General features: G+C 41.0%; 1 protein-coding gene across 1 annotated transcript; it reads left to right on the top strand.

The window, feature by feature from the left end:
• The first annotated feature begins 1,875 nt into the window (after nt 1–1,875).
• On the top strand, nt 1,876–25,579 carry LOC121195985 (fibulin-2-like). The gene is made up of 17 exons (XM_041059744.1): nt 1,876–1,936; nt 4,261–5,739; nt 11,814–11,928; nt 12,222–12,351; nt 13,476–13,677; nt 14,993–15,211; nt 15,997–16,089; nt 16,661–16,762; nt 17,655–17,786; nt 20,136–20,273; nt 21,338–21,478; nt 21,728–21,856; nt 22,464–22,589; nt 23,003–23,119; nt 23,225–23,353; nt 23,763–23,886; nt 24,027–25,579. The coding sequence occupies exons 2-17, from the start codon at nt 4,377–4,379 to the stop codon at nt 24,382–24,384; spliced, it is 3,618 nt and encodes a 1,205-aa protein (XP_040915678.1). The 5' UTR covers nt 1,876–1,936; nt 4,261–4,376; the 3' UTR covers nt 24,385–25,579.
• Nucleotides 25,580–25,949: the final 370 nt, after the last annotated feature.

The following is a 25,949-nucleotide window of genomic DNA, read 5'->3' as shown; positions in this document are numbered from 1 at the left end:
TAGGTAGATTATTATGAGGCAGGGTTGCAGTCAGTGGGTTTGGGCAATTAGTGGTGGCATAAGTCACCATTCAAACATGCATGAATGAGAAATTACAACAGTGTGGAGTGCAATTACCTCTCCCAAATCAGTGCGTGTCAGATGACATTATCTCGCAGGCTGAGAGCCAGTGCTTCTCGGAGGGTTTCTAGCCCCAGAGGAGTAAGAAGAGGTCAACTACTGTGGGGGGAACAAGCCATTTGGTCTCAGCCTGCAACATGAGCACATCTCTGTGGAGTCAGAGGGCCTCAAATGTTCTAAACCTACAAGGCATGAGGCATTTAGGGATTCATTTCTGTTCAGCTGCTGACCTTTATTACAGAGATGATTTATTTTTATGCAGAGGTTGTTGAAAATACACAATTGAGAACTGAAAGCTGCATATATAGTTGTTAAAATGGCACAAAGGCTAAAATGCTTCTGAAGTGGTAATATAGTCCAGTGTATTGCGACAGACATGTTACTGCAGGTGGCCATGGGTAATGTGTGTTATGTAATCTTTGTCATTTGTACAACATCTGTGGAAGAAAGGCTCATGTCATATTTCATTTCCTTTGATGGTGATTTTACTTTCTTACCATTTTAAGGGTCAGCAGCTGAAGGGTGTTGCATGGGTTTTAGGCTCCATAGCAGGGCAGGGCCGCACAGAAGGGTGACAACAGCTTTCCCTGGGGATTAGCAAGCTCCAGGGCCACTTAGCTCATGTGTCCAGGTTATTAATGATCATATGAATGGGTCAACTGCAGGCTGAACTTGCGGTCAGTGGACTTACGTCATACATGCGCTTGCTGTAGGGGTATAATGTCACTGAAAAAGAAGAATCAATACAGGTGTTATTAATTTAAATTCTGCTAAGATATGCAAGTCACATTGTTGCAAATGGAGACAATGCTTGCAGTATTATTGGTTATCAAAGATGGTTGTTAGGTACCGGACGAATCTGCATCCCCATTTTTGGATGCTTAATTTATACTGCACGCAAATGCGTAAAGCAGAGCTGTATATTGAATTAGATGAGAGATAAACATTTCATCACATCAGACATTTAAGAAAACCTCGGGGGTCTTCATAGTGTGTGACTTGTGCAGCTGTGATCATAATGAACAGAGAGACCTAATAATGGGGCCACTGACTCATCTCTGTCATTGATTAGTCAAGGGAGACCCCTGAAACAAAGTGGCCAACGGCCCCAGTGCCCCTTGTGCCTGTCTGATCAGTCTATTCATCCACTGAGGCAGATGTTGTCCTTAATTATTCTCACTAGCATCTCAATGAAAATAGATCAAACTAGAAAAACCTGAGATTTTGAAAAGATGAAATTCACTAGTCTCTTCAGAAGAAGTACTTGTACCATGTGTAGAATATCAAATTTCTGTAATTACAACTAATACAATTTACTCATCAAAAAAACTCTGTTGGCAGAGTTCACAGACATCATGTGATGCATGTGCCTGTACGAGCTTGGTTTATCAATGTGGCTTGTTGGCATCTCTGGGAGTAAACAGCATATCAGGCAATAATTTAGTACCTAACTAGAAGATGTGAAGATACACTGAGGTTAAACAGTAATTGTGAACATGGTATGATCATTTGTTCTTGGAAAGACTTTTACACAGTATCCTAGAGATCATCATGTTTTTCTTACTGACAACAGTAATTTTCCACTGAAGTCGCTGCATGTTAAGTCATTTCTTTTATTTTGGATAATTATAATGCAGAAAAGGGAACAGAAATCATTTCGAAACAGTTGGAAATAATTCTATAAGTTTGTCCCGCCCCCCCCCCCCAAAAAAGGGAGTGAGGGCGCTCCCAGCCTCTCAAGCCGGAGTCAGGGAATAAACTTTACGCACGAGTTTTCGTCCAGAGCACACCAGCACTGAAAGATCAGAGACGCAAGGTAGGCAACATGAATAAAAACTCTTTCTATTGTTGCACAATTCAGTACCCTGAGCAGTTTAATTTCCACTTGACGGGACCTACAGGACAACGTGGTAGCATATGTAGATTAAAACGCTCTGTGATCTGGATTATCACTTTTTTTTTTTTTTTTTTTAATCTCGGATGATATTTATTTGAGAGGTGCTTTAAGTCTGCTGTTTCTGTTCGTATTGTGACAAACTGGGGAATAAAGCGCTTAATTCCTAGACATATATAAAAATGTCTTATATTTGCCCAGACGACTGTGAAGTTCAAATGTTTAAGTCACGTCTAAGGCTGAGTGTTGTTCAACACGCTGGGAAATCTTTCAGTGGTTTGATGATCAGAAGTGATTGAATGCTGAAGTGCGCAGTTTACATATGTGTAATTTTCTTCCAAACATTCTCCCATAAATAAGCGAATCTTTCTTTAATTCTTTGCCCGTCGTTGAAATATTTAGGGATTCAGCGTGTTTGCTCGCGGGCTGGGGTAATTAATACATTGTTTGCACGTGTGTATGTGCACTCGCGTGCGCGTCGCTGTGCGCAAAGGGATAAAGGTCAATTTTTGTCTACTAGGATGGCAAGACACACAGTAGTTGTTTGAAATACTTTGTAGGACATTCCCTGAACTGATAGCTAAACAAACAACCCCACAGACAATTTTTCATTCTCAGAAAACAGCCCTGTCAAAGTCTGAAAAGGTACATCCAGATGAGTTTCATGTTCATTCCATCAGATTTCCTTATCATTTATCACATAGTGGCCACTTTTCTGCGTCAAAATTTCCCTCTCACTTACTGTGAATGTTATAGACAAACAGAGAGAGTTTGGGTTTTGGTGCTTTAGGGGTGAGTAGTTAAAGCACCATAACAGAAAGACTGCAAGATCTGGTAAAATGATTTTGTAGCCTCAGCACACAAAGACATCATTGATTCTCTAAATGGAGGTGCAGTGCACTTTGTGTTGTTCCATGGCTATGCCTGAATTCTGAAAGAAGACAGAGCTACAGATGTTGCATTTATTTTTGATGACCTCTACACCCATTTTGGTCATTCCCTCCATTGTATTTTTATTACTTTTAAACAGATGCACTGCATGTTTTGCACAGCAGATAAGCTGGAGATAGATTTCAGTGCACAGTCAGGCAGATTCACCTCCAAGAGCACGTGTAGACAGTTTCTATTGAAGAAAAAGTAATTTATAAACAGCTGCTCCTCTTTTGGTGGGAATCTATTCCAAGGACAAGGGTATTTTGGGGAAAATGTGATAACAGAAGAGGCTGTGGAAAAAGCGCCACTGAAAATGGTTAGAAACACTTCAGTAGGGAATGTCTACAGAAATGTTTGTCATGCTGAACAGTTTTGAGTTAATCCCTAATTTTAAAACAGCATTTTTTATCATGAAATGTCACATAAGTCTCTTGCGATTGGCACAAATGCAAGCAGCGAGGAAAAACAGGAAAAGTAAAATAGAAAACATCTGGCTTTCAATATGCTCTCTGATTTGAAGTCACATCACTTACTCACGGGATCAAGCCTGTCACATTCTGACTTTGTGCTGTCACTCTGTCTCTGTATAGTATGAAATACAAAGGAACACACCAGAAATCTCATCAAATACATTCATAGCTATAATGTATATTACTTTATTCATTATAATATGTAAAATTTACTTATAATAATGTTCTGCCTGCTTGTACAGCATTAGTCGTATTCTATCTCTGCAATAGCACAGTTAGCTGAAACAGTTTATGCTCCACCAGCTATTACAGGCAGATATTAACAATGGACTCAGATGACTGTACATTATTTTCACAACATCGCCACCATATTCAGGGGAAGTAGACAATTTTATGAGAATGCACATGCTGCAACTTGATAACCCATATAAGCAGTTCTCTGCACAACACAATCAACCACAATATTTTTGTATGGCAAAGTATAACATTGTCATAGAAGGGAGGGTTTGTTATTTCAACACTGTTTTTTTCAACAACTGACATTTTTTGTTGGGTTATTATTGTACATATTTTCCGAAGTCAGACTTACTTTGGCCACTTTTCCACGTGCAGTCAAATATAAATCACAACTTTCATCTCGTGATGCCAAAAGAGTAGGCATGGAAAAATGTTCTTTTGGCAGGTGGTCAAATTAAAGCAGACAGGTTATTAAGTTGAAACATGTGTTTTTGATAATAACTGTAAAAACAAACCAAAAATAATAAGACACTGGTTGTTATCAAGCTGAATGTCAGACAACATTTATGCTGTGAATGTAACATTAACCTCTGTTTGCCTTCACAGGCTAAAAGACACAAAATTATTTCTCATCTGATATAAATCTAGCCTGAAGAGAAGCTTACTTTGAAGAACTAACTCGGAATACTATCATTTTTTTGTACTTTTTTTTTTAATGCAAAATGAACTTTCAGAAAGCAACATTGTTTTTATTTTGGATGATTCTGTGCATGGACATCTGTCTGAGCCAGAAAGACTGCACAGGTGTGGACTGTCCTACTCTGCAGAACTGTTTTCAAACAGTGTTAGAGAAGGGTGCCTGCTGTCCCACCTGTACACAGAGGGGCTGCACCTGTGAGGGTTACCAGTTCTACGACTGCATCCAAGCAGGCTTCCGGGAAGGGAAAGTCCCAGAAGGGGAATCTTACTTTGTGGATTTCGGAAGCACTGAATGCTCCTGTCCCCAGGGAGGAGGGAAGATAAGCTGTCATTTTATTCCATGCCCTGAAATTTCCCCCAACTGCATTGAAATTTTACAACCTGCAGATGGGTGCGCGCAATGTGGGCGAATTGGCTGTACCCATGGCAGTAAAAAATATGAGGCAGGTCACTCCTTTCAGATGGACCAGTGCAGGGTTTGCCACTGTCCTAATGACGGTGGAAGGTTAATGTGTTCACCGATCCCAGGCTGTGACCTTCGTAGTGTTAATAAGCCCACGTGGGTAACAACCATTGAAAACAACAACCCTTTGAGAGACATTAGCAGCCGTCATGACCGCCAACAAACCAGTCCTGTAGAACCATTTTCCAAGCTGGCAGTGGGAAACACTCTACCTCTGTATAAGCAGGACCCACCCAATTCTGGCACAGAGGATTATGACTATACACTGGCAGAGCCTACGTCTTCCACAATCCAAGATGTGGCCCAACCACTGGAATCTACTACAATACCACCAGCTTACCCAGAGTCAAGCTCCACTTCCCTCAGCTCCCGTGATGAAAGGAGACATGAGCTGAGAGAAACACAAAAAAGCCCAAATCCAGTGAGGGGCAGTGAGGATGAGGTCACATATAACATCGATCCAACCATTACAGGGGCCCAGAGCGAAAAATCAACACTGGTAACAACTACAGCCACACAGAGAGAAACCATAGAGAACCGCAGGCCGCAGCAGGAATTTGGAGAAAGAACCATTAGACATAACAGTGACAGAAACAAAGTGGTGCAGGATACTATAAAAGATACAGCCTACACTGTCCATGACAGCAAGGCAGGTAGGCACTTTGGTCACCACAAACATAATCAGGGCGGTCGCACCGCGAATCGTGGCGGCTCCCATTCTGTCTATCATAAGGGGCAAGAAAAAATCTCAGTGGAACCCAGGCAGACACTCGTTAAAGAAGAGCAGGGCTCCTACCCCACAGTCCAGTTCAGTCCCACCAACAGAGCCCCAGTCAGGATGAGAGAGGATGGTCAGCAGCTCCAAAGGCAGTCCCAGACTCGCTACAGCTACCAATCTCAGGATGCGGAGAGAGACACTGAAGGTAAGTTTGCATATTTCAAAGAATTTTACTTAATCCTGACCTTTTATGATTGGCACTTTCCTCTTCTTGTTGAAGAAAATGAAAGCATTTGAATTTAAAAGAAATCTGAAACATAAAATGTTTTGATTCATTCAGTGCCTCATAATGTGAAATCCATCAAAATGTGATGATTTATTGGCCAGTAATGGCAGTGTTAGGCTGTTACTTTTTCAGAAGACATCTTCCTTTCCCTCCTCTCACATCCTGTCTTTTGAGACGGAATTCATAATCACTCAATTCAAGCTGGCAGTGGTCCAGGAAAAACAATTGTCTATGGAAAGTCTGTTTTCCCTAGATAGCATTTGTCTACCTTACTCTGAAGAGAAAAGAACTATACTTAGCGTCTATTCATTTTCATGTATTCAAGTTGAGAGAATGTTATATTTATTTCTCTGGAGGTGTGTAAAGAGCAAGTAATACTAGGCCTGGTGCTATATTTATATTATTTCCCTTCTGTTTTATATCTAATAAATCCTGAAAGAGTAGCTGAAATTGGAAATTTTCTCATTGCTTTGCTCCAGTGAGAGTATTGGGGTTGTGCCTCCTGCTTACAGCATATCCTTCATGTGATTATCAGCATTTTCTTGAACAGATCAGCCCATGTCAAGGCATATAGGCCAATCTACTGCAGCCACTGAGACAGAGAGCAGGTGATGAAGTGATTACTTGGATGTCTACAAGATGAGTTACACTGCACAAGAAAATTACACCATCTTTTTCCAAAATGGGAAGTCACCTACTGTACGTACAATAAATTAAAAAACCCAAAACTCTGCCCCATAATCTTAATCTTACACAGTGCCATATAATAATACAAATTTGTGTTGGTTTAACTTTTATGAGTAATGTGATTTTGTACAGTTCCATAAGCGTTAATGATTAATAAACTTCCTTCCACGTAAAACCTGATTAGATCATAATTTCCCTATACTTTATAGCCCTATGGCACAAGGTAGTCGCACTTTATTTCCTAAAATGTAAGTGAACTAAATTATGAATGTGTGAAATGTGTTAGCTCAGTCATTTCATCCTCATAGAATTATTGAATTACAAAAGGAATAGGTGCAGGTTTCTGAGAACTCTTTCCTATTACTGGTGTTTTGTCCAGAAAACTGCAGTCTGGGGGTGTGTGGTTAACCTACTTTACAACACTATGATTTTTGTCGAGACCTGTCAGGACTTTTCTTTCTTTTCAGCACCTGGCCTCCGTAGGTATGTATAGTCTATGCTGGATGCATATATGAGTAGTTTCTGTGGGACTGAACTTCAGAGGTACCTGTCAAGTAAATTTACCATCATAAAGTTGGAGAAAATAGGTTAGAAACTGACTGTTTGTTGCTGTTTGCCATGACACATTTTGTTGAGGAAGACTGCAGACTTAGGACAAGTCTGGGCAAAATGTGGACGTCTGTGAGCGAGTACAGAAACTCTTTTATTTATTCAGGGGAAAAAAAGGATATTTGCTTTCACAGACATCCTCAAAGGTTTTCCACTCTGTCCATAAATGTATTAGGGTGAAGTCCAGCTATTCAACTGTAAATCATAGCTTCGTGGTAGAGAGTTTGAGTAGGATGGGTTTTTCTCCAGGGATAAGAAGCATGAACTAACTGGTCTGGTTACTCAGTTTATAGGAGGGAATGACACTGTTGGGGTTCACTGGTGAAGGTCATAGGACAAAAATGAAGATCTCCAAAGCAATGGCATGTTACAGCGCAGACAGGAAAACCCCAGCTGATAAGGACCTTGACTAATGCCTGTTATCAATGCCATTAGCTGAGTATGCCAAAGTTATTTGGAGAGGAAAAGAGAAAGCATGAATAACAAGCACGCAGCCATTTTACACTAAATATAAATGGGTTGCCTCTGCTGTGGAACACAGCCCAAGATAAATGTTTTTTTCTTTCAGTCAATAACTCCCTCTCGTTTGCCCTCTCCCAGACGCAGTGTGTGCTCAGAAGGGGGATGGGATTGTTTAGGCCTTCTGATGCTGGGCTGGACCTGGTATAGGATTTCTTGGGGGTTGTACCTGTGAGCAGCATAATACCCATGTAATGAATGAGACCACTGTTGTGGCTTGATTGCCAGACGCTACTCACTGCTCCCTCACAAGCCGGTGTGATTACCCGTCTCCCGTGAGGCTGCTGGTTTCCCAATCTTCCTAGTAATCACTTCATCTGAAGCACACCTCTACACATGCTCCTCTCGGTAACCTCCCTTCCTACTTTGCCAAACACCAACCATAATGTTGATCTGAACTAGAAGAATGTAAGACCGGGATTGGTTGAAATATAATGTTTGGATGACTCATAATAATCATCATAAGCACTTGTTTTTATCAACAGTACTGTCACAACATGCTGCATATGGGAGCGGACTGAACAGATGTATAATTTTCCTTAGGATGAAAAGGAGGGTGAATTCCAGAGCTAGGGCCATGTGAGAGTTCACTCCTACTGTACCACTACTGTGAAGATCAGTTTGAAGAGCGTAGCTCAGTGTGGTTAATCTAGGGTGCCTTGCAGGTCATTTCCAGGAAATTTGGCATATTTCCCATTCCCAACATGTCCTTACTGAAAAACCACCTGATCCACATGTCAGCCATGCTTATAAATAAAAAAACATCCCCTCCAGATGCAGGAAACCACTCATAAAAAAGACCCACTGTATAAGTAGAGAGAGACTGGTGATAAATTGCAACACAATAACAGATTTGCCTTTTGCTTTCATCTGCATTTCTGTCATTAGCATGCAGGCAAAGTGCTATATACAGATGTTTTCAGACTTACAGCACTAGCAGTCACTCCTGTTTTCTTTTCCCCTACAAATATGAAATATAGTACAACTTAATTATTAAATATTATATTCATATTTATTCTTATTGATATAATAAATAAAATTGTTACTTTTAATGGGACCTATTAAACTTGAAAACCACCAATTAGGTAATATTATACCTCTTTGTTATTTTCGTTCATAAGGTCCAAAATCTGGATTTGGACGGATTTCCTCTGGCAAGCAATACGCAAATTTCCTGTGTTCCGGTGTGTGAACAAACCTTGGAATATATTAGCAATAATACGGCAGTGGGAAACAGGTTGAAATTACAGGACTGTGGAGAATAATTGGTCAGAGGCATGCAGTGGAATATACTTACAGTTTAATATGCAAAAAGAGTCTTGAATGCAGCTGTTGCATCGCAAAATCTTTGTAAAACATCATGAAAGTGTCCATCTTTAGGAATAAACCTAGCAATCTAGCAATCTTTAGGAAAAGCTGTAACTTGCAATACTTCCATTTACCTTTCGTGACAAGTCTTGACAGTGTGTGTTTTAGTTTTTCATTCTGATTATCTAACCACGAAGAGGTGTAGTTGGATTGGAGGTTACTGTTTAAAACCATAAAAAACTGAGGCAAGCCTTCAAAATTTGTATCGGCTAACTATAACTCCTGCTAAGACAACAAAAATGCAGATCACACAATGGTTGGCTTCCAATCTCAGGGAGACAAAAGTTGTCAATAATTGAAACCCGAATTGGCCGCTCGGGAAATGAAGTCATGGTGATAGCAGGAGAGCCCTCCCTGTTATGTCACAGCCAGCTGTTCTTGGACAGTAATTATGTGTTTCAGAAGGCACGATATCTCTGCAAGTACTCATGTTGAAGGTGAGAAGAACATTGTGTCACTCCCTCCCATGCTTAACACAGGCAAACGCGCACACACACATACAAATATACGCAAACACACACACTTAACCTTTCAACATCAATCATCTGACATGTTCAACCACATTTGTATGTCGTGGGGGGCGGGGGGGCATTGGTTTGTGCTGTTATTCACATTGTTGGTCCACCTGTATTGTAAATCACTGCCAAGTCCACAAAAGAAAAGACACACGAGCCTTGATTAGTGACAGCACACTGCTTTATGACACCTCCAGACATGTTGAGAGTCGCCCTTTTTGGTTGTTATTTTAGCTCCATATTTTCAGAGGGTGCGATGTCACCAGTTTTGCTTTTGGACAAGACCAAAGCATCTGGTGTTAGTGCTACTCTAATGGACAGATATAATGACGGGTCTGGAACAGGGAGATGCTCCTCAGCCACCTTTTAAGTGTATATTTTAGATCCCTGTTGTGCAAGCTCAATAAATCAACTTAGCTAATTATTGCGCAGCTGAATGGAACAAGTTGCTGTATAGGCTTAATTAGAAGGTTTGTCGGCGAGACAGGAAGAGACCTGGTTAGACCCAGATAAATCATGGCCAAAATGGTTTGTCATTGTTGTTTTCAACTCCAGTAGCTATTTTGGTGAAACATAGTCTCCTTGTAAAGGCATTTTATCCTCTAAATCCTTTGTAAACATGGTAATGAACTGTATGTTTTTTAATTCTGTAAACATCCCACGTTCTGGATGGACACACGGAGCAAATCTGTGTAATCTTCATGACGAGTGAACTGATTCCACCTGGAGAAAATGAAAAGGAAGCAAAAAGAAAGAGGATGAATAATTATCCTCTCTGTCTTTTAATATACATTCACTCACGTTCAAAGGAGTTTGTTTAAATGAGGCTGTAGTTGTAGATGTATCAAAGAGTTGTTTAACTTTTCACATTCTTGAACCTTTAAATTAAGCACACTGCACCCATCACTTGCTCTGTTCTTAGTAACTGCATTGATCTCAGTATGTACAGGTAAGTCAAGGAGAGGTCGACAGAAATAAAGTGACCGTTGTTAAAAAGTTAAAAGAGAATGAGAGAATGACCTTGGGCACTCTCAGACACTCTGATAGAATTCCAATGAGATTTTTGCTTGGTCTTTCCTCTGTGTGAGCTCAACCCTTATTTAAGGCTCACACTGGAACAGCCCCCTCTATGAGAAACCAATTAAAGCTTTTATAAGGCTGCCTGTATCATTACTAGCGTGTCTCTAGGGATGGTAGTGTCAGTTAGTCTGTCAGTTGGTCTGCCACTTTGGTTCAGGCTTAAAAACTGCAGTTTATTGATGTGAAATTTAGTACAGACATTGATGTTCCCTAGAAGATGAAGCCTATTGACTTTGGTGATGTCGTACCTTTTCTTCTCATGCCACCGTGAGGTTGAGATTTGTGGTTTTGAGTGGAACGTGTCCACATCTACTGAATAGATGCGGCATTGCATCCATGCTCCCCTCAGGATGAAATCTAATAACATTCATGTTTGAAGGTTTTCTTTTCTTTCTCCTTTTCTGTCTTTTCTGTCACTTCGCATCTGTGCTGCAGCTGGAGACACCATATATAACAGCAATAAAAACACAATAATAAAGCCAGTGTTGGCCTTCACATAAAACATACAATGATAACAAATCTAACTAAATATTCTCCATTAAATATAAGAACCTGCAATGCCAAAAAAAATCATACATCCATATTGAAGACTATTTTGTCCTGTGTAGCGTGATTCACTGGGAAGTCATGGATGTCATGAGTTGTGTCTTCTACAGTAGTGCAGGAGCCACAAATCAAAGCTGGAATGCACTGCCCTGTTATTGAAGGAACACATATATATTTTCCCTGTAAACTGGGTAATGTGTTTTTGCTCTGTCTGCTCCCTGACCCACTTTGAAATGAAGTGCTAATGTGTTACTCTTTCACTCTGCTCCAGCTCTGATTAGACAGGATGCAACAAAAAAGGAAAATTTTACTCTGAAGGTAATTTTATAGAGTCTTGGATTTCGTACTTCTTCCTGCCAATGAAAGTGAGAGCAGAGTCAAGGAGTCTGAAAAGAAAAACAATGTACTTGCTATCCTCAGCATGTAATCACCAAAACCAGCACAAAGTTTATTTCCCACGAAAGATGAGATTCAGATTTTAAAATCTGGTTACATTATCTTGTAACCAGATTTTACAACATCTCACTGATGGGCTTCTCTGATGGTATGAGTTAACCATCCTGTTCCAAATAAAATAATGTTGTAGCCATTATTTCATGTGATTCCTCTGAAACACTGGCTGCACTGAGTGGGATAAATCTGCAACTACATGCTTGTGTTTCATTGCAGTGTCTGCCAAGGAGCTGGTAAAGACCTGTTGTGAGACAGGGGAGAAATGGGCTTCAGCTAATGGTCACTGCAATGACATGGAGCCACCCACAAAAGATAGACACTCCATCTGCTGGTAAGGCCATTGTTAAACATCTATTCATATTATTTATCTTACGTCCTATAATTTAATCCAACACTCTGTCAGTCATCTTCATTAGTCTTCTGTGGAAAGGTAGTTCCATTTTGATTAACATTTTGATTTCAATTTTTCCTTTTAATTAAATTCATAGAAACTTGAAACCGCAGTTCAGTCAGCTCTGTAGCAGCACTCACGGGAAGAATAGTTAGCCCACTTGTTGTTAAAGGGCCACAGTTGCAGTCCAAACACTTCTGCAGTCCTTTCTAATGTGTCCTTTTCTCTGCCAGGACTGCCCAACAACAGTGCTGCCTTGGTTCACTGAGAGAAAGACGGTGTTTGTCTGGAATTAATGCAGCCAGAGCAGGAAGTGTGTGTGAAGAGGATGCCAACGACAAATGTGGGATCGATTCCTACAAGGCAAGTATCTGTGACAAGATACTATGGCAAAGGGCAAACAGAGTTCTCTGGGTTCATAGTCAAACTTAATGACATTGTAAATTTCTAATTAAGCCTAATGCAGTCTGAATTAACAATTGAAAATTATATTAGTCACCACTGAATTGAAAACATGTGTAAATGGTATTAGTCTGTAGCCAATAAGAGCCAGTAAGTAACTTTATTCTAGATATCTCCTCTGAGGAATAGTGCTGTGGTGCCAATTCCCTGTTATTTGATTACCTTATTTAATTTAGACAAAATGATTTAAGCCTAATTACAACTGAAGATTCCTGCAGTTCTAAAGCTTTACTATCTTCAAAGCAGACCTCAGCAGTTAATTGTCAGATGTCAGTTGTTTGGCCTCTTTGAAATTGTGGAAACACGGACTGATAATTGAAGTGGTTAAAACAGTAGCACTGGTAGACTGCAGTCAATGAGAGTCTAGTCATGGTGACTGCACAACTCTGTTGTGTTTGTTCTGATTCCCAAAGCCACTCATTTGCCATCTGACCTGTGTGTTGAAGGGTACTTACTCACCCACTCAGAGGCCCTTGAGCAGCATGGGGCCATTATTGACTCCATGCTGCAGTACAGCTGGTAAATATTGGCTTTCACCACCTCTCCGTGGGACCCCTTTAGATTTGGTAACATTACGCCATCTATAACCATGCAACATCACAGCGGCCATTGCTTCAGTTTTATGTTTCACCACGCCCCGTGCACTCTCAGTGGTGATCTTGCTGGGAGCTACAAGGAAACAGAGTGAGGCGGAGAGCAAGTGGGACAGTTGCCCGATATTAAGACTTTTAACTGTCAAAGCTGAACCCTAAAAAAATCAAAATCTACAGCCATGGCTCTGTGAGACTGTTTAGACAGAGCAGTGCTTTGAACTACATTCCAACATCAGCATGCCAACATGCTCACCACATTCTCCATCTTAGTTTAGTGCGCTAGCATGCTAACAATTGCTAATAAGCTGTAAATACAAAGTATAGCTTGGAATGATACCAAATTATTGACCAAATTATGGTGTTACCTTTGTTAGCAGCCACTCCATAGACGTACATGACTACATGCGTTACGGTTGAATTTGTGACCTGCAGGAATGCTGTGACTGCTGTTCACTAGGGCTGCAGCTTCGCAATGAGGGGCATCCCTGTGAAGCCCACCAGTACCTGGGCTACCACTGCAGACACGTCTTTCTGAACTGCTGTAAGGGGGAGGAAGCGATGGCTGGTAATCAAGACAGCTGGCACACTGTCAGAGAGAGGCCCGCCCTTGATTCCAGCCCACCACCAAAAAAAGGTAGTGTCATCAAATATTCATGCATACAAATGCGCAATCTTCAAATATATGTTTAATGCCAAGGGAAGGGATGTTGTTGAGTAGGGGAATGTAATACACATCAGTGCACTGTCAAGGAAAAGTACTGATTTAGAGGAAAGAAATCAATTTTCTTTACACTAGCAGTTAAAAGGAAGCATTGTAGTCAGATCCCTGAACAATAGTGCACATCATGGATCTCACAGAACAGAGGATAATAGCCCAGTTCACCCCTCTACTGTAATTCTAAGAAATCCAATGTCTGTCTGCCTTCCTGGAGTTGCATTCACTTCTGTTTCAGTAAACAGAAGAAATACTCTTGTACTAATTTGGTCTGGCTGCCGTAAGGTGAAAAACTGGGACCACTTTAAATTTAGGTTGCCACAGTTTTGGAAGAGTGATCAGCCATGTAGTCATGGGTGATCAGGTGCTTCACATTAGGATTTTTTTTATACTTTCATGGTTACTTAGTCAAACACTTCCCATTCCATTAAAAGCTGCTGTATATGCAACCTGGTCTCATATCAAAATGTGAAATAGCTACATTTGTCCACAGTACAAAGCGTATCAGTCTCACAATTAGGGCCTGAAAATTATTTTTCCCCCATTCTATTTCTCTTCTTTTCTATAAATCAAACCGTTGTTATGTGGTTTCTATGGACGCTGCCACAGACGAAACCAAGTGGCGTGTTTGTTATTGTAGCCTATATATTCATACGTTGTGAGCTGTTGAAATATTTCTGTAACTGTTGATGATATCCGTTCAATAAACGTGATTTCACAATTTTCAGGCCCTAATTGTGAGAGATACGTTTTATACTGTGGACAAATGTAGCTATTTCACATTTTGAAATGAGACCGGGTTTGTATATGAAACATCAGAAATACAGCAAGGTATCTTTTAGTAACACAAATACAAAACAAAAAGCAAGGCATTGATCATAATATTACCTGTATTGTTACTTGTACAAGTGCATTTGTGAGTCTCGTCCAGCTGCATGTGCGTTTTTGTAGGAGCTCATCAAGGGAAGGGCTTTGCAAACTTGTTTAGGATATGAATGATGTGGTATGCATGTTGATGCCATATACTTATCTCTGTAGAAATAAACTTTACAATAAAAACAAGCGAGACAAGAAATCTTCCTTATCATTGTCACCATTGTGCCTCCCCTGTAATTACTATACGCAAAAAGCGTTTTCCTCTGGGGAAACTGATATAACTATTTTAAGCTTTTCATATTGTTATACAGTTCTATGACCTGTGAGAACATCATTATATGCTCTCCATATGCTGTAGTATCTGACAGCCCGTACCCTAATGAGGCCTTCTCCATTGGTGAAGAGAGGGATGGGGAGAATGCAGTGGAGGGTCCTGTTGAGGTGGAGGACGTGGATGAGTGCCAGATAGATGAGGGCAACATCTGCCATCACAAATGTATAAACACGCCAGGCTCTTACCGGTGTGAGTGCTTCCCTGGATACGTGCTGCAAGAGGACGCTATCACTTGTACACAAGGTAAGGTGAATACCACCAGTTTTATTTTGCCCCACAGAACTAGAAGATATTTCTAGTGATGCCAGTACACAGGAATGCGACTCTCTGTGCCATTTGCTCTTTGAAATATGATTTACAGTCTGTATTCCTGTCAGAAAGACCTATTTGTCGTAATTTGTCTACACATTCAGAGTGTATTATTTTCCTGGTCTCTTTGAGTTCCTTCCTGTCTGCGAGGCCTGATATTGCCTAATAATAGTTATTCTAATCACGCACTAACATCCCTTTCCTGGACTGACAGCAATGTTTAACTAATCACATCTCTGTTGTTGTCAAAAAGCTTGTCAGCCGAAGAAAAAAAAACAACTAATTTTCTTTCTGTTTGTAAATCATTCTTTGCACAAACTAAAAACTGAAGGTTTGCTCAGATGTACAGTTCATGTGTGTTTCCAGGTAATGCTGTGTGACATTTCTGCAGTGTACCAGACTTTAATCAACAGTGGCTTTCACCAACACAAGCCTGTCTCAACAGGATACTAATGTCAGAGCTCTCAGCAAATTACAGTGATGGGATGAGGCTCACTAATAAAACCAAATGTTTGTCTTCAGGCAATGTTTTTTCCTGTCTCACCTTCACTGCTATTACAACTTTCATCTGTAACTACGAGCCTTATATCGTTGGATGAAGATGCAGGAATTGCACAAGATATAAGTGTCTAACTAAGACCACAGTAAGTGGAGAGGTGGAGTTGTGGATTACACTGTAATTCATTGCTCCTGTGATGAGATTATTCATGTTTCTGCAGAGACAGTGGACGAGGACAACAAACTGAAGGAGAATGACAGAGCAGCACTTCTGTTTCCCTCCCAGCCCCCTGTCCCAGTCAACCCCTGTGAAGGTTAGAAACATACAGTTTAATGAGGGGAGAGAGGGCTGCAGGGCTGACAGCTCCCAGTGAGCATTTTCATTCATCCTTACATCTTAATCAGATGGAAACATGCATCTTCATGTAGTCGAATATGTTTAGTGGAGAAGCTAGCAGAGCCTGTTATAGACTGACATTTTATTATTTCAAACTCACCCTTTCCATGAAACGTAATTGTGTAGCAAATGTCAAACACAAGCTGTGAGATGGTATCAAAGGTTAGTTTGTTTTCAGCACCAGTCACTCATTCTCACGAGTTCTTCATGTCATAATCCGTTCATGGCCACATTTTGTTTCTCTTGTTTGGTTTCCATGACACCAGGGTGGAGGTCCACCACACTGTGGGCCAAAAGTAGGAAATACAATATGTCCAGGTCAGGGATCAACCTGGAAAAAGGAAAAGAGCAAACGGCAATACAGTAAATAGTGCTCTGTCTCCCACGCAGAACCACAAAGCTCTCCCCCTGTTTCACCCTATATACTGTTGTGTGGAATAGTAGTACTGTGTTTTTCATTTGACCTCACAATAAAATATTATCTTCAGGAAACAGCCCCTGTGAGCAACAGTGCACCCCGGTGGGCGGAAGGCCACAGTGCTCCTGCTATCCAGGATTCTCTCTCAGAGCTGATGGACGCTCATGTGAAGGTAAGGGACTAAAACCTACTTGTAATGCAGAAATGCAAAAAAAATGTTTTTTACATCTCACCAGGGTAGCATATGGAAATGTTGTACAGTCATATGGTGTAAAAAAAAAATAGGCTTACATTTGGAGCCCTTAAATCAGTATTCTTTTTCAGCCAGAGGAGTTTGGTTCCAGTTGAGGGGAGTTTTTTGGCAAGACTGTCTGCTACTGATTTGTCTCTTTCTCTCGTCAGCGCCTCTAGATTTGCAGAGGAGATACAGCCCTAATCCCCTTCACTCTCAGCAACACACTGTGATGCAGACAAAAAAAAAAAACATAAACGGGAGGAGTTCTTTTCATCTTGCTCCTCAACCGAGTTTCAGCCAGAGGGATTATCCCAACTATCCATGCATTATCACGATGTATCTCACCGACTGCATACCATATAAACCCTTTATTTTCATTCCACTCAAAATGGTGGTGGGCTGTGTGTTTCATTGAGAGGGTGATCAGCTACTTTTCTATGTGTCTAACCTGTGTCCTTGGGGATATATCTTTAAGTTAAGCCATAACCACAGGTCAGTCTCCTTCTTGACAGCTAGCAAACTGTGGCAGTGACACAGTGAGCAGCCCAGTGTGGTGACAAATTTCTCATTGGGTGGATGTTATACCCAGTGGCCTTGCCCCTAATCTTTCTCCCAGAGGAGGGTCTGACCTGTCTCTTTAATCTGCTCCTAACTGCTGACTGTTATACACACACCACAGCTCAGCTGACAGTATGTTTTGTACGTCTCCTTGTCTGCTTTTTCTAAACCTACTGTATTCAGCCAGCGTCTTCTGCTGCACACTATTAATTCTCTTTCTTCTCACTGACACATTTGTCTTTTCTTCTTTTTTTTTCCCCTGAACATCCAGACATAAATGAGTGTTTGTCCTCGCATGCCTGCCAGTTGAATGAGCGCTGTGTGAATACTGCAGGGAGTTATAACTGTCAGAGACTGATCACCTGTCCCCCAGGATACCAGATCAACAACGACATTTGTGAAGGTACACCGCACCTTATCAGAATTAAGCAGAATCAAAGTATTCACTTCCACCCACAGTGAATATGTTGTAAATACCAGCAGGAGAGCATTTGTAGTAGTGCATGTTCACAATGTAAGGAAAGCACATTGTTCAGGCTAAACAATCACTCTTACCACCTTTGAGAGTAAGTATTGAAAATGATTTTTTTTTTTTTTTTTCACATCCAGTGATTATGTAATTTCACACGTGAACGCACAGAGAAGAGGGAATAATATGATAATACGACTCCAGAGAGCTATTTCCATGGTATTAGCTTACTGTTAACTCTCAGCATGAAGAGCTGCCTGGCTTGTCTTTATGGGTGGTGCCCAAATTCAAGATGCAATAGTAAACCTCCCAATACGTCTCATTATTTCCATGCACCATAAACTGTTCCTGTGCAGAGGTCTCATTCATAAAGCAGCAGCGGTGTTCAGGAAGAGACACCCCTAAGATGAGTTTTAGATGTGCTGTAAGTGTTGTTTGCCACTGCAGATGAGTTTCTGTGGGCTCAGCCAAGGAGACTCGGCTAATCTGCAGCTCCTTGTGAAGTTAAAGAATGTTCAATCAGGCAAAATGAGCATTTAACAAGAAAGTATGTTTAGCGGTAAGTCTCCAAACAGCTGCCACTTAGGGCTGGTGGCATAAGTGGTTTAGAGGAAAAACATCTTTGTGCTGTGCTACCTATTCCCTATTCAGGGCTTACTGAAATACTGTAATGAAGCTCTCCTTTTGTTTCCTGTCACATGTGAAACAAAGCAACCACACAGGGGAACACTGAATTATGTTTCTCTTCCTTGTCTAAACAGAATCACTCAGTTAAGACCAGGAATTTATTGTGCGATCTTGCATCAACACTCACTGTCTTCCTAAGTGTTAGAGAATCTTTAAAAATCGGACCACTCCTTCTGACATAATTCAGTCAGACACATACAACCAAAATCAGTGCAACCTATTCTTTCCAGTAGCAGGAGTTTCTTTAAATACAATCCAGCTGATTGTCTGTTCATTGAAAAGCTACAGTACAAACAAGAATTGTTAGTAGTAAATGCAGCATGATTTTTCACTTGTACAGATTTGCCAAAATGTAAATAATATTAGGTTAAAGTGGGACCCAGATATAGCCTACAGCTGTCCTGTTTACATCACCTAAAGCATGATGGGAAACATAAACAAATAACAATGGCAACAAAAAACTAAAAAACAGAAGTGACTGAATCAACATCAGTTTGCTTTTTCATGATGTACACAATCAGCACAATCCCTGGCACACTTATATTGTAATGTATTCGTTCATATTTCATTCACATGTATATTTCTTTCTAAAATTTTGGATGAAGAAGCAAAGCCTGTGAATAAATCAGGTGAAATCGGGGGTAAAAAACAGTCAGGGATTCAAGGGGCTAGATTATCACATACAGAGAGTTAACTCTTTGACCTTTCTAGGATCCTTGAGCTCATTGCCTTCACTGGGAGGTCATCACCAATCTCTCACACATTCATCCCGCTTCCTGGCTTTTCTCTCTCTGTCTTCCTCAGTGTCAGGCTCACTCAGCTCTTGCCTGACTCTGCCAGGCATGTGTCAGGAGCAAGATGCTCAATCACTATCTGCCGTTTAGAGACCTACCCTATCTCCGTAGGGCTCCCTGCCCAAGCTGGTTTAGGATTCTAAACTGCAATTATAGAGGTGAAATCCAGCAAACATAAGATACTCATGCATTATGCACACACACACACACACACACACACGCACACACACACACACACACACATACGCCACCACGTTTTGTGTTCTTTAGAGACTATGATTTCCCTCCAGCTTTGGTTCATACCATAGTACCAGATGTGGAAGGCTGATTGACAGGAGGTAAATCCCATAGTAGACAGGTGTTGGAGGACTCTGGGAGAGTATACTGGAATGTTCACTCACACACTGCACAGAGAGGCTACTGCATGTGACTGCTGCTGGTTTGACTGATTAGATGTATTGATCTAGTGGAAATAATGAACTCATTCAGGCAATTGTCTTGAAACAACTGTTATTAGCATAGCTGAGACACCTAAGTTGTAACAGATTTTTTTTAAACCTTGAGTATTGACAGAGAGAGCTTCACGATAGATGACAAGCAGCATAAGTGAGCACCTGCACAATCTGCCATTTAACCACAGTGCCATCCAGTGGTGAAATCTGGCATTACATGCATTTGTTTTGCACTTGAGTTAACACATGTAATTGACTATTAGACTGAAACTAATGTTTGATTTGTGCCTTATTTGCAGTTAATTACTTCTTTGGTCCGCATCAGCTCATTTATTTATCTTCTCCCACAGATATCAATGAGTGTGTGCAGAGAAGGCATAACTGTGGGGTTGGCTTTGAGTGTGTGAACACCGAGGGCTCGTTCAGGTGCAACCCCAAACCTCTCTGTCCTGTCGGCTTTACCCAGGATGCACAGGGCAACTGTATTGGTAAGGGAAATCACTTTCTTACTGAGATGATTATGTAATTATTAATGTCTATTACACTTTTTTCTTTTGCAGTGTTTACCAATCTTGGGCAAGGGACACTGAACCAAATGTACTGATGTATTCACTCAATAATTACATCTTGTTTTCTCATTACTGTTGCACTGATAGAGGATATAAACTCATAAAATGTTTGTTTGGAATAACAAAAAGTTATGTAAATGTTATATAACAAGCAAACAAGGGTCTTTAATTCAATTAAATGAATTTCAGTGCAACTTTATCACTGTAAGGGAAACTGTATGCAGCAGCTCGCCACTGAAATCAACACATACACAATACACAGGAAAGAAACTGAAATTACTGAAACTAAAAACATTAAAAGCCTAAAAACTTAAGAAAAAAAACTGGACCAAGGCTACACAGTCTAAAAAGATATACAGATAATGAGGCCATACAAAAGCATAAAAGCATAAAAACAGCGGTGTTTTGCATTACAGTCAGTATTATTTTCATTTTTGGAGATTCCCTATCTTGTTCCCAAACACAGATGAGTGAACCAAGACAGGTACACAAAGAATAAAATTTCCCAACAGGTGAATCATAGTCTGTGTAGATGCACGGTTGTACACCATGCAGGTGAATCAGCAGGGCTGCAGTGACAGAGGGGTTAAATGCCACACAGACAGGAGATCAGAGAGGTTGCTGTTAGGGGCTGCAGAGGGGTGGATAAAAGCCAATCCTCTGTCGTCCTCCAGTACAAACTGATGCTGTGGAATTAGCCCCCAGGGGCAGGAACTGGGGCATGTCGAGGCAGCCGACGCCACTGTAAAAGGAGTGTAAAAGAAATGCTCTGAGAAATGAGAAAATGGAGAAAATGTCAGATACACACACACACACACACAAAGTTATCCATGGGAATGCAACTGTGTGATGTGCGTTTGCTTTGATATGTGTGGCAAAAGAGCTGCCCTCTGGTGCCTTTGTGCCTTTGGGTCTTCCCTCTTCTTCTATCTTTCTTCACCTTTATCTCGCTACCCCTCTCTCTCTCTCTCCCTCTGTACCAGACATTGATGAGTGTGGTGCTTTGGCCCAGCCATGTAGCCCAGGATTTAACTGCCTCAACACAGCAGGATCCTTCATGTGCCAGAGGAAGATAATATGTAGCCGTGGCTATCATGCCAGTCCTGATGGATCCAGATGTGTTGGTAAGATTTGTAATTAATACACATGAAGAACCTGAAATCAGATTTGATATACAGACGTGAGGACTTTTGTTTTTCTGAAAGAATAAATAACATGATACCATATAGGAGATCAAAAAGACCAGAACTGATAACAAATTACATCCATGACTGATGGTATTTGCAAACACTGGACAGCGGTGGCAGCTGAATGTTATCATTGTGATTTTATTGATTTTTTTTTCCTTCTCCTTCTCCTTCTCCATCTTGTAGATGTGGATGAGTGTCAGAGCAGCCTGCATCGATGTGGAGAGGGCCAGCTGTGCCACAATCTGCCTGGTTCCTATCGTTGTGAATGTCAGACAGGCTATCAGTATGACTCATTCAGGAGGATGTGTGTAGGTATGCTGGCCGTCATACACATCATCATCATCATCAGGAGTACGCTTGCCAAGTTTTATAAGAAAGAAACTGGAGCTTTTTATCTCCCTACTCTTCCTTGCAGTTTCGAGCTCATTCTGTTCTCCCCTTCCCTTCCTTTCATCCCTCATCGCTTTTTCACTCCTACTGTACCCCTCTCCTTTGTCTGCCCACTCTGCTGCTCCTGTTTATTATTCTGCGGTGGGAGAGCTGCTGCTGTTTCTCAGCCTCTGCTGCTGACTCCTGCAGGAGCCACTGGGCTACCGATCACGTCTCCTGCTGCAGAGAACTCTGTTCTTGCCCCCGCTGCTGCTGCTGCTGCTGCTTCTCCCTCTGTTTGTGATTCACTGTGTTGTGACTCTCATAATAATGGACTCCGCTCAAGTGTTTAGACTATCAGCAGGCAGCTGGTCCCCTCACATCACACTCTTGTCGACATGCACACAAACATGCACGGGCATGCACACGTACACAGCCGTGTACAGACCTCCACATGCTTGGCTACACGTGCACTTGCACACATGGGTGCAAACACTCAAATGCAATACACACTTGCAGAGGTATGATGACACCGCTTCTTCCTTTTCAGATATAAACGAATGTTGGCGCTACCCAAGCCGTCTGTGTGCTCAGACCTGTGAGAACACCCCAGGCTCCTATGAATGTTCATGCACCTCTGGTTTCCGCTTATCCAGCGATGGCAAGAACTGTGAAGGTGTGTGTGTGTGTCTGTGTGTTAATGTCTGCCTGTTTGGGTGTGTGTGCATCCATGTGAGCATGTTGATGCATGTCATATGTTTTTGTGAATTTGCGGCCGAAAATATGCGTGTGTGTGTTGTGTGCATGTGTTTGTTGGTGATCCAGGCTTGTGTGTGTGCGTGAGTAGTGCAGGTTCCTAGAGTGAACTGATATTAAAGCTGGCCACTGTACAGCATATTGCTGAAGAGGCATGGTTATTACACGTATTAGTGTATTATACTTCATATCATGTTATGCCTTCAAGCACGAACCAGTAAAAATATAATTGGCTTAATAACAACACCTTGTTTATATGTTGGTTTAAAACCATCGAAAATCCTTTGATCAAGTCAATTGTGACAGTAATGAGCTCTAACCTCTAATCTCCAGATGTGAATGAGTGTTTGGCCAGCCCATGCAGTCAGGAGTGTGCCAACATCTATGGTTCCTACCAGTGCTACTGCAGACAGGGCTACTACCTCAGGGAGGATGGGCACACCTGTGAAGGTGTGGTACTCTATTACACATCACAAACACCATGTTTATACCACACTTATGTGTGGACAAGTTTATGAATCAGTGTTTATGATTTACTTCCTCTGTGTCGCCCAGACATCGATGAGTGTTCCCAGAGCATTGGCCACCTCTGCACCTATAAGTGTGTGAACGTTCCTGGCAGTTACCAGTGTGCTTGTCCTGAATATGGCTACACCATGTCTCCAAATGGACGCTCTTGCCGAGGTGACCCCTTCCCTGCCCCAAAAAAAAAAAAAATCATGCGTGTACTCTCTGTACTCGTTGCTTTATTGAGTATGTGCCTGACTGAGTTCTGCTCTGAAATAAATTCTTAAAATGGCTCTGCTCCCATTTAACTCTACAGAGTGTGTAGTAATGGTTATGCTCAGATAAATTAGTACTTTTACAATGTCTCAGTAATCACACAGTCTATAAAACTTTATTGGCCTTAAAGTCTTGTCTCGCTAATTTGAATTTTTTACTTGAACGGTTTTGTTCCCCACCAGGACCAGTTTTGGTCTTACATGTTTCAGCAATGAGGCTTTTCCTCAGAATTCAATGGTCCTGTGACTAATGCACATTTCCTCCTCTCCAGGCAGTAAACCAGCGCTTATGCACTAACTGTGTGTTTTAGATATCGATGAGTGTGCCACAGGGGCCCATAACTGCTCTCTAGCTGAGACGTGCTATAACATCCAAGGAGGATACCGCTGCCTTTCCCTCAGCTGTCCACCGAACTACCGCAAAGTGTCTGACACGTAAGTTAGGACGGTTTAAAACCCTCACCAATGTTCAATATTATACCTCATTGAGGTATAATATTGATTTTTCAGGCTTTTTTTTTAAACTGTAAAATGTATAACATCTCTGACCTTCCCTTCCCTGTGTCCCCATGTAGGCGCTGTGAGCGGATCAGTTGTCCCAACTACCTTGAGTGTCAGAACTCTCCTCTGAGAATCACCTACTACTACCTCAGCTTCCAGTCCAACATCGTCATCCCTGCTCAGATCTTCCGCATCGGACCCTCCCCTGCCTACTCCGGAGATAACGTTATTGTCAGCATCACACAGGGAAATGAGGAAAACTACTTCAGCACCAGGAAGCTGAATGCCTACACCGGTGCTGTGTACTTGCACCGGCAGGTTGAGGGTCCGAGGGATTTCCTCATTAACATAGAGATGAAGCTTTGGAGACAGGGGACGTTTACCACTTTCCAGGCCAGGATCTACGTCTTCATCACTGCCAGCCCACTCTAACAGCTGGACCCGATCAGTGGCCACTATGGACCTTAATACAGCTCACAAGGACTTTTCATATCACTATTTAACATTGTCACAAGATATACCACTGTCTGTAATGATTGGCTTGAGCAGTTAATCTTACTTACATCCATTTGAAATGAATATTAAACCAGTGCTGTAACAGTATGAGAATGAAACTGTCTGCTTTGTTTCAGTTTTCATTGCGCTTATATGAAAACCTTGTAATTTTTTTTTCATTTCACACTTGAATTGCAAATCATCATGTCATTAATTTCCTTTCACTGAGAAGACCCTTTCAAAAACACATTCTTTATTTTCAAAAATTGATTGAAATTTCAGTCTGAAATAATGCACACAGAGATCCAAAGATTTTGATAATACTACAAGAATTAAATTTGTTGCCATTCCACTGATTATCTTAACCAGATGTGAGTAGAACCTAAAAATGATAACGGACAACCTCTAGCTTCTGCCAGCTTTTTTTTTTTAAACATCTATCTCATTTTTCTGCTCGTACCATCCTGCTCATATCATTATTTGATAACTATTGTGAAAGCAAGAGAAATTGTTTTGTAAGAGTGTCCTTTACAGTGCATAAACAGCTTTTCTTTTTTCTTTCACCCTGCGCTGCTGTTTTTGTTTTGTCTTTGAAGTATTTTAAAACCTAATTTAATATTACTCTATATGGCGTATTTTTATATCCCTGTAATCGGACACATTAAAGGTGGATGTACCATATTTTTTAAGCTAGATTCATAAGCTGCTAATAATTTGAGTAAAATACATAAAAAAAAAAACAATGTGGTTTTGTGAGTATTGGCCAATTGTATTTATTGAGAGGAATATTGTTTATTGAGGAGTTTGTGGTGTGTGTGCTTTTGTTTTACAATCATTCCTCAGCAATTTTCACTTGACAAACTTGTCATGCACCAGTGTTTGCTAATACACTGTAAATGGTGAACATTATTCCTCAGTGAAGTTGTTAAAGTATATAATCCAATAATCCATTCTTGTCAGGACATGTCACACAGTAAATATCCGAGACTATTTACATACCTCTTCGCACCTTGCTCCTGAACTCAACATGAGCGTCATCTAGTTTGACGCATGCACATTTTGTGATGGCCAATAAAAGCAAGGATCATGTCGTGTTTGATATCCGAAATAAAATTATTATGGTCTTCATATATTTATGTGTAATGTCTTGTAGACTACACAACTGAACAGCATTTACTGCAGTTTGTAACATAGAAAGAGTTACACTCCCACCTACAGGGTGAACGCAGCCCTGCACCCTGAAATTTTGGCTTTTCTCCAGGGCAGCAGTAGTGTCTTATACAACTGAACACTCTTAGAAAAAACACAAGAGAAGGTGCACCAAATTCTCATCAACTGTTAAGAAATTTGAACCGATTAAAACATAAAAACTTGATAAACAAATGGGTTGATTTTCTTTTTAATCAGCCCTGCTGTGAGCTATATAGAGACCTGCTGCCCCTGCTCAGAGTTCAGGGAACCTCCTGGACCTGCTCTAATCATCGGAAAGGGCGTGAGTGTCT

The sequence above is a fragment of the Toxotes jaculatrix genome, chromosome 2 (assembly GCF_017976425.1).
Source record: "Toxotes jaculatrix isolate fToxJac2 chromosome 2, fToxJac2.pri, whole genome shotgun sequence".
Classification (NCBI taxonomy): Eukaryota; Metazoa; Chordata; class Actinopteri; family Toxotidae; genus Toxotes; species Toxotes jaculatrix.
Note: the sequence above shows the minus strand (reverse complement) of the source record. Positions and strands in the feature narration are given on the sequence as shown.